Raw genomic sequence first — 9,365 nt, 5'->3', positions numbered from 1 at the left:
AGGATGGGTTCAGTGAAAGTTGGATAAGATGGTAGAAAGTTGACTAATTGCATGGTGCTATTAAAACAGGATAGTGATGCATAGATAGGACCAAAATAAATATAGACTTAGCTAATCGTATTTTCCATTCATATTTGTCTATAATTTATATTCCATGACAAGTTTATTGGCGCTCTGTTATTGGTCTGAGCAATAACAGTACTCTGTCTCCATCTAGTGGTTGATTAAAAAAATCCGGGTGTCAGGTGACACCCGGATATGACGCCTGACGCGCTGCATTCAAACTTGTTTTCAACTTGGAAGCAAGAAAGTGTCCGTTTCATTCTCATAAATCAAGCATCCTAGATTGTTGTTTTGGAAACAGAGGTCTACGTTGTGAGTTATATTTTCTAAATATTTAAAGATGCACCCATACATGTTTTATTAACACTAGAAAAGAGTTTGGGTTGAACGAACAAAAGCTTAGCTAGCTAAATAAGGACGGATTGCTGGCTAGCTGTGTTAGCTAGACCAGCACCTACTGTACAGTATTTAACTTAGCTAGCTAACTAGCATTAGCCACCAACTCAAGAAAAATATATAGCCAACAACCTAGCAGATTATCTGTATCTTGTTGGTAAGATTATGTTCTATTTATGTCATTCGGTTGTAAAGTTGTGAAGAAATTTTGTTTTTTTCGGTTAGGCATCTTCTGTTATTTTGGGCTTGAGTTTGTTTTGTGTTTGGCATGCCAATTTCAACAACTAACGTTAGCTAGGCCTCACTGCAGGTGCAACATGAATTKGATTTATGCCTAAATATATAAACAAACTTGAGTATTGCCTATTAGATTTACTACCTAGATGTATTTAGCTTTGATTGAAAATGTGCAATTGAATGAGATGTGARTGATTCTAATTGTTATACATTGACAAAAAACGTCAAACTAGTTTTTCTAGGTAACACGCCAGACATGGCATCAAAAAGCACCAAGGAGATCATTGTCAACAAGTTAGGCTTTAAATCCAGTAGCTCAAAGCAAGCAGACATGGAAATGGACAGACTCAGGAAGGAAAATAATCACATGAAGAAGATGATGGATGAAATATCAAAACGAACGGCGAGGCCACCAGACTTGGACAAGAGCAAACTGCTAGAGGTAACTAGCTAGCGAAATGACAAAGCATAATAGCTTGTGCAGAAATAGACTATCGTGAGATGCTTAGGCTAATCTAGTATTGCCAGCCAAATTATTATTATAAAGTCCAAATGGAATGGGGTTGACACAGTAGTGATGAGGTAGCCTACATCCATAAACAGGAAACATTTCAAACCAAAACAACCTTTGCACTTAACACATTCATAAACTTGTTGTGACCACCAATCACTTTCACTTTCACAATGTGGCTTTKTAGCAGTCTGTGGGTTTAGCATTCAGAACATCATGGGCGTGTTCCTTTGAAGACCGTTGTCTTTTGAAATTGTCTTGATGGAGTTGTGATAATATAAAGATGAATCGTGTTCATTTAAGAAGAGAAATAAACTACCAAAATGTTGCAATTGATTGCAGAGAATTCTGTCTCTGGAGACGTTAAGGGAGAGGAACACTCAGCAGCTGCTGGCAAAGGACAAGGAGGTGGAGACTCTGAGACAACAGCTGAGTTCCAGTGGGGGAGAGGTGGTGGCATCGCTCCAGTCTCAGCTGGACCAGGGGAGGAGAGAGGCAGAGCACAGAGAGAAACTCTTCCAGTCCCTCTCGGAGGAGACCGGGAACCTGAAGAACAAGTTGGTGGCAGTATCTGCAAGGTGTCAGGAACTGGAGGAACAGTTTCCTGATTTCCAGGTTGGTGAGCGGAATCTTCAGGCTGCTGAGGAGGCCTAGACCTTGTTCCATTGTGTTAACCTAGGATCAGTTATGGAGAGAATGTATGTGTGACAGGAAGACACTTCAAAGTTTACRCCCCTCAATATTCAAACGTTACAGTTTCCTGTATGAATGTTGATGTTAGACTGGGGGCATTCAAAATCTCAAGGTGAAATATTATTTTTGAACTCTAGATGGCAGCCTTTGCTCTCGGAATGGCTCCTCCTCTGACATAATACATGTTAACTCTCAGCTCAGGTGGCTTTATTGCAGGGTTGCGTTCAGTACAACAGAACGGGGTGCAACATTGAATTAATCTGAAGTGGCACTGTTCTGAACAACCAGTTGAAAAACGTTGTGATTATGGTGGCCCACAGGGMGATTATTGTATGGTGTACTGCAAAGGTTTTGTGTTTTTAGATGGTCACACCCATATTGATCAGGCCACACCACCAAACGTAAGCAAATTTACCTCAAAGGCTGTTGAGAAATGGTGCACACAGTTTTGGGGAAGCGTGTTGTGCAGTACAAACCATCACGCAACATAGCAAACGTTGAAGCAATCTGAACGCACCTCAGGGCTACTCAACAATATTCTTATGGGGGCCACTTTTTTTAAGTTAATTGCAGGGGCGCCAGACATTTTCGACATGCGATTAATCTTCCGGAGAACTGTATCAAAAACAGCACACACCATTATAAAGCACTTAAATGTTGCTAAAAGTAATTAGGTCATTTTTAAAATCCTCTGAAAACAGTATTTTCTTTTTACTACGCTAACACACTGATGGTAATAACATGGACCAGCAAGCTATTTGATTCTCTATTTTAGGGGAGGGGGGGTGGCCTAAGCTTTGGATGAATTTCCCCCAGTCATTAGGTGTTTTTTTTTCTTTTTCTCACTCCCTTCTAACATTTCCTGCACGACTTCATAGAGAGAAACAGAAGGCACGTTCGTGTCCCTGAGAGTCTTAGCTTTCAGGAATGGGGTGATATTAGCTTTTTGCACACTGTTCACACGAGTCAAATTCATAGGAAGATTTATTTGGAGCTGCTAAAAGCCACACTGATAGGCYTTGTCATTTTGGCAATAAACATCAGAATTTCGTCTCCAGATTTTTTAATTAATGTTCAGAATTGATCAAGGGGCCAGTCGAAATTGATTAAAAGACCGGATCTGGCCCGTAGCCACCAGTTGAATAGGCTCTGACAGCATTTCCTATTTATTATCTTTCATGATTCAAATATTACATTTATTTCTGATTTCTTATGTATCCAATCGTCTTAGTGTCATATTTATAAGAGTGAGAATGAAAAGTTWGCCATTTTATGATTACAGAGCTTCACAAGCATTTAATTGTTTAACCTTTTGAACTCTCTTTGACCACTCTACCAGACGAGTATGACAGATCCTTCCCTCTGATAAAATGAGTTTTTCCTCAATTTAAAGCACTGTGGTATGGGGGGAAATGGTTTACCACTAGTCTTATTCATAGAGAGAGAACTGTTTTTATTATCTATGCTCTAATCCATCTGTAACTTTCAAATAACCATGAGACTATGTTCAAGGCAATCCACCTCCCAACAGGCCCTCATCACCGGGGGCATTACCCTCCGGTACATAACCCCCATCGCACATGTTCAGTCGTAGAGGATGGGCAAACCATCTGGGAAAAAGTTGACACGCTTATGATCCCAGTCCCTCTCCTCTCGAGGTGGCGTTAAGGGCCTGAACAGACCAATAGGTTTTTACAGTGGCTCAGCCTTGAGACATCCCGCCTCCTTAGGTCATAGGTATCATTTTCCTGGTCTTACCAGGCAATCAGACGTCAACCTGTGGGCTAACTTTAACATTTATTATGAGATGGACCTGGCGTCGCTCTCCAGGGATTGCAGAATGAAGGCAGCCCCACCAGGGATAGTTGGGCCTTGGTGTTATGGAGGATATATCCCAGCCAGGCTTACTATGACTAGGCCGCTGCTGCCAACAGGTGGCTAGGCCACTGACTGGTTAAAGGACACCCTAGGCATTATATTATTGTATGCAGTACTTAACTAGAGGCGGCTTTGTATTTAGCTAGGCTAGGCTTACAGCCCTTTTTAATGATTTTATTATGTCCTCTTGTCCCAATGTCGTCCCAGTGCAGTCAAAATCTTGATTTCCTTGTGTTTTATATATATTATGCCCTTTTAKTGGAAGAGCTGTTTGAAAAGACTTGCCTGAAATTTCAGCCTGTTTTGGTGGGATGGAGTTTTGGTTTGCCTGATGACATCACCAGGCGGTAAATTAGTTAATAGACCAATAAGAAAGTGTTCCAAACTACTCTGCCAATAACATCTACTTTTCCCTTTCCCACTCAGACTACTCCCAGACGGTCCTAGAAATTGCTCTTTGCTAAGAAGCTATTTTTGTTTTCAATTAAAATGGTCAAAAATAAACAATCACAGTAAGGTACTTAATTGTTACCCAGAAATGATGTGATATTCCGATTAAAAACATCTGCATTAGACTTTTTAAGTAAAGCATCCAAGACTCGTCTCCCTCAGACCCACATAGAACAGACCATGTCTTCACGTAGAAGGTGATTGTATCTGTTGTGTACACCTATGCAATTGTTTTGATATATTCTAATACCTGTGTTTCTATACTGTTTGATAGAATGGCAGGGTCCCCACTGGTGAGGTTGCAGTAGTTCAGGATCACCTGAGAGATGTGAGTTGAATAACTTGTCAAGATTAAAATTGCCTTTTTGTTTTCGTCTTTGTCTGCTCAAAAATTGTAGTGCGTTGAGTGCTAAGGAAACTGTATAACCTAACCCTTACCCCCGTTTGTCTTTTTCCTGGGTTCCGTAAGGCTTTGGAGAAGAACCAACAGTGGATGGTTTATGACCAACAGCGAGAGGCCTATGTCAAGGCAGTCCTGGCCAGAACCCTTGAGTTGGAGCAGCAACTAAATCAAGCTCTCCAACAACAACACAAAGAAGGCGATTCAGCCGGTAAAAAAAACAGGGCCTCGGAGCCTACAGTGCAGTGTGGGATTTGGCACTCGTTTGCTGTTAAGAGCAAATCCACTGTTAAAAATCGGCAGATCCCACAATGTTCTCYGCATTATAAAAGCTTATTTCACACAAAAAAAATGTTCCATGTGGTTAAAATAATTATCCTCTAGGCCAACGCTTGTTATTCTGTGAATACAACATTTCTTAATAGGGGGGGGTTCTACTAAGCGAACATGGAATTGTTTTAAGATAGTCATAGCACTGACCATTTCGATTTTTGATTTAGAATTTTAGGACCCTTTAGGTCTCCCCCCCCCAAAATATATAAAAACATTTTGATGAAACATTTGGCCTTACTGCCCATGGAAACAAATTGAATACCAGATTCATACATGGAAAAACAGATCGTAAAAATAAGTAAATGCATCTAAAGGAAGTTTGTTTTGAAGTGTCTGTCCTATATTGAAGAAATATAAGAAAGATCAGGAAACTATTTGTATTTTTTTTTTACAACAGATTTAACCCCTTATTTTAGGCATTAAACTATATAATTCCATTCATTTTTATTAAGGTGGTACCAGGCTGCTTTCAGGTTTGGCYTGTGGGCATCCTAGAGCAAATGTGTGTGTTTGTGAGAGACTCGCCTTTCCATAGAAGGGTCATATTAGTGTGTCGCTCGAACCGTTCGGATGATACAGACAGAAGTTGGCAGATTGGCAATACAGACTAAGCCTGTGACGCTTGTGGGAGTCGTAGACCTTCCACTGCAGATGCCGAAAACAGCTATTGGCAGATGTGGTGGATTGAGATGCAGCCCATGGTAAAAAAAAAACTGGATAGCTCCAGTTTAAACAGATGGATTTTGATGGGGATTTTTTTATGCTAATTCGATTTCTGGAAATTAACTCAAGCTTATAATTAGCCTTTACAAATGAGTTATAATTAGCTATTACAATGGTAAAGCAAAGTCTACTTGACAAACAGTACTTCCTAGTGACCGATTCATAAGTGTTGCATAGAGGATCATATTATATTGTAACCCTGCTTGATTTTTCCCCAGCACCAGAGAAGTCTTCTCCCCAGCTGCAGGAGTACTACGACAAGCTTCTGCTGCATGCCAAGCGGGACGTAGAGGCCCAGAAGGAGGCTRCTGCGCGGGTCCAGGGGAGGTACGAGGAGCGCTGCCGGGAGGTGGCCGAGGCCCGAGAACAGCTCCAGGCCGAGCGCCTCAGCAGCAGACACACAGTCAGCGAGGAGAGGAAGTGCTTGGCCGACCGCGCCAACAGGATGAGGTCCGAGCGGGACAGCATGGACGCCAGGTTGGAGGAGGAGAGAAAGAGGTCTGCTGAGCTGCTGCTGCAGGTACTGTTATACACCAGGGAGATACTTTGTGTGGTTTATTGTGCAGCTTTGTTTGACCAGGTGAGTTAATTTATAAAGCATTGTCATTTGCAACCATGACCTGTGGAAGAGTTGCTGGGGAAAGGTTGGTTTTTAAATGAGTCGGGTTGTATCTCGTCGAATATCTATACCTATCTAACAACAGTTCAATAAAAATGTTCTGTGCTGAACCATATATACCCGCTGGAGAAGGGGGTTCGATCCCTGTCTCCGCCCCTTTCCCGCCTATGCTCCTTATTCTTCTTCACACCCTCTACACTTTCCCACTGTTCTTTCAAAAGACATAGTAATACTGAATGTAGATAGGACCTCCAGTTTCCTTTAAGACAAAATACTGTTTTCTGTTCAGGTGAATCTACTTCAGAAATCTCTGTTAAATCAAAATGAGGAGCAGAGGAGAGTTGCTGTACTGGAACAGCAGGTATGTAGGTCGTTTATCCATGCATAGTCACTTTAGCCCTACCTACATGTACAAATTACCTCGACTAACTTGTACCCCCGCACATTGACTCGGTACCAGCACCCCCTGTATATAGCCTCGTTATTGTTATTTTATTGTGTTACTTTTTATAAAAAATGTTGCTTTCGTTTATTTAGTAAATATTTTCTTAACTCTTTCTTGAACTGCATTGTTGGTTAAGGGCTAGTAAGTAAGCATTTCATGGTAATGTCTACAGTGCCCTCCACTTATATTGGCACCCTTAGTAAATATGAGCAAAACTGGCTGTAAAAAAAAATATATATATATTTGCTGTTTATCCTCTTGGTCTTTCATTCAAAATATTCACAAGAAATCTAACCTTTTGAAATAAACCTAATTGAAATCAAATTATTGGGRAAAAAAACACATGAGAAATAAATATTTTTCTCCAAAACATGTGTGCCACAATTATTGGCACCCCTATAAATTCTTATGAGTAAAATCTAACTGAAGTATATTCCAATTCATATTTTACGTTTTTAAATTCACCTGAGCGATTAGGAATACTTAAGTGGTAAGCCATGACTTCCTGTTTCACTGGGGTATAAATATGAGGGGACGTACAGGCCAAGTTCCCATAGTCATCCATCACTGTGGGGAAAGACCCGAGAATACAGTAATGATGTGTGACAAAAGGTTGTTGAGCTGCACAAATCAGGAAATGGCTATAAGAAATAGCTTAACGGTTGAAAATGCCCATTTCCGCTATCAGGGCAATAATTAAGAAGTTTAAAGCAACTGGAGATGTTAACAATCGGCCTGGAAGAGGACGTGTGTCTATATTGACCCCACGCACAGTGAAGAGGATGGTGAGAGTGGCCAAAAAAACAGCTGGAGAATTGCAGACATTAGTTGGGTCTTGGGGTCAGAAACTCTCCAAAACTACGATCAGACGCCACCTACATAACCACACGTTGTTTGGGAGGGTTGCCATAATAAAAAAAAGCCTTTGCTGTCATCAAACAACAAACGCAAGCGCCTACAGTTTGCCAAACGTTACTGGAAGTTTCAATGGGACCGGGTTCTGTGGTCAAGTGAGACAAAAATAGAGCTTTTTGGGAAAAAACACCAGAGGTGGGTTTGGTGTAGACAGAAATATATCCATGCAGAAAAGTACCTCATCCAAACTGTGAACTATGGTGGGGGATCTTTGATGTTGTGGGTCTGTTTTTCTTCCAAAGGCTCTGGACAACTTGTTAGGATACATGGTATCATGGACTCCAAGTACCAGCAGATATTAAATCAAAACCTGAATGCCTCTGCTAGGAAGCTTGGTCTTGGTTGGATCTTCCAGCAGGACAATGAACCAAAGCACACCTCAAAATCAACACAAAAATGGTTCACTGACCACAGAATCAAGGTTTTGCCATGGCCGTCCCCTGGCCTAAACCCTATAGAAACCCTGTGGGATGAGCTGAAGAAGAGTCCACAAGCATGGACCTTGGGATCTGGAGAGATTCTGTACGGAGGAATGGTCTCAGGTCCCTTGCCATGTGTTCTCCAACCTCATTACACATTATAGGAGAAGTCTCAGAGCTGTTGGCAAAGGGAGGTTGCACAAAGTATTGAATGAAGGTGTGCCAATAATTGTAGCCCACGTATATTTGAGAAAAATATTTGTTTTAAGTTAAGAATTTCTTTTTTTCTTTCATTTGTTTTACTTTAAATAAAAGTTAGATTTTTCTGAATATTTTGAAAGACCAAGAGAATAAACAAAAATAAAAAATTATTTACCTAGGGTGCTAATGTTATGTGCATGTGACAAATACAATTGTATTTTCTATTGGCAACCTAAACCATTCCTGACTCTAGATTGTGAAATACTCTGTTGTATAACATCTCTTATGCAATACAACATCCAAGATCTCTGTAGTGCTCTCTTGATTTGCTGTTGTCTATTCCCCCCAGATCCAGCTGTCTGCCAAAGACTTTGAGAACGAGAAACTTGATCGGCAGAGTTTACAGCATCAGTTGCACAAGGTCCTGAAAGAGCTGCGCAAGGCTCGGGACCAAATCACAAGACTGGAATCCAGCCATCAAGTAAGCAATTGCAAAATGTTGTAGTACACTTCAATTCTTTTGACTTTTCTGCTTTTCAATTGTCATCATGAATACCTTTGCTATCTTCAGATAAGCAACTGTGGGCCAATTGATTGGTTTCTATGTATTTTCAATTTCAAAAACAGCAGAGAGAGTCTCGTTTCTCTGAGCCAAGATCTTACAACAAGCTGGAGTTTGATAGGCTGTCCATTGAGGATCCCATCCCCACCTCGCCCTCCAAAAACCTTCTGGACGAGAGTTTCCTGGAGTGTCCAAAGTGTAGAGCCCCATACACCACCAGTCAACACAGAGAACTGCTGGCCCACCTCGACTACTGTTTCGCTTGAACAGCCTATAGGGAATTAAAAGGGAGTACATCTGGCCAGTCTCGGTCTTGCTTTTGTTTATAAGATATTGTTTTTATATAATCTTATAAGAGTCTATTTGGTTTGTGTTTATGCTCTTTTTACATGACAGTGTTTCTTTCTCATTATTTTAAAGTGTCTACTGATGATCTACTGTAAGATCCTGAAGGTGTGTTTACCAAGAAATCAGTGACTATTTTTGATTGACAAGAATAAACCATTTAGAATTATTATTA

General features: G+C 40.8%; 1 protein-coding gene across 2 annotated transcripts; it reads left to right on the top strand.

The window, feature by feature from the left end:
• The first annotated feature begins 269 nt into the window (after positions 1–269).
• On the top strand, positions 270–9,365 carry LOC111978487 (centrosomal protein of 55 kDa). 2 transcript variants are annotated; one of them, XM_024008583.1, is made up of 9 exons: positions 270–375; positions 930–1,138; positions 1,550–1,822; positions 4,503–4,556; positions 4,698–4,839; positions 5,903–6,204; positions 6,593–6,664; positions 8,633–8,764; positions 8,911–9,365. In XM_024008583.1, the coding sequence occupies exons 2-9, from the start codon at positions 953–955 to the stop codon at positions 9,109–9,111; spliced, it is 1,362 nt and encodes a 453-aa protein (XP_023864351.1). In that variant the 5' UTR covers positions 270–375; positions 930–952; the 3' UTR covers positions 9,112–9,365. The 2 variants fall into 2 exon arrangements, with proteins under 2 accessions (XP_023864351.1, XP_023864352.1); XM_024008584.2 differs by having other exon boundaries at positions 291–375; positions 1,568–1,822.

Source organism: Salvelinus sp. IW2-2015, linkage group LG18 (genome assembly GCF_002910315.2).
Source record: "Salvelinus sp. IW2-2015 linkage group LG18, ASM291031v2, whole genome shotgun sequence".
NCBI lineage: Eukaryota > Metazoa > Chordata > Actinopteri > Salmoniformes > Salmonidae > Salvelinus > Salvelinus sp. IW2-2015.
This window is presented reverse-complemented; position numbering and strand designations above follow the sequence as displayed.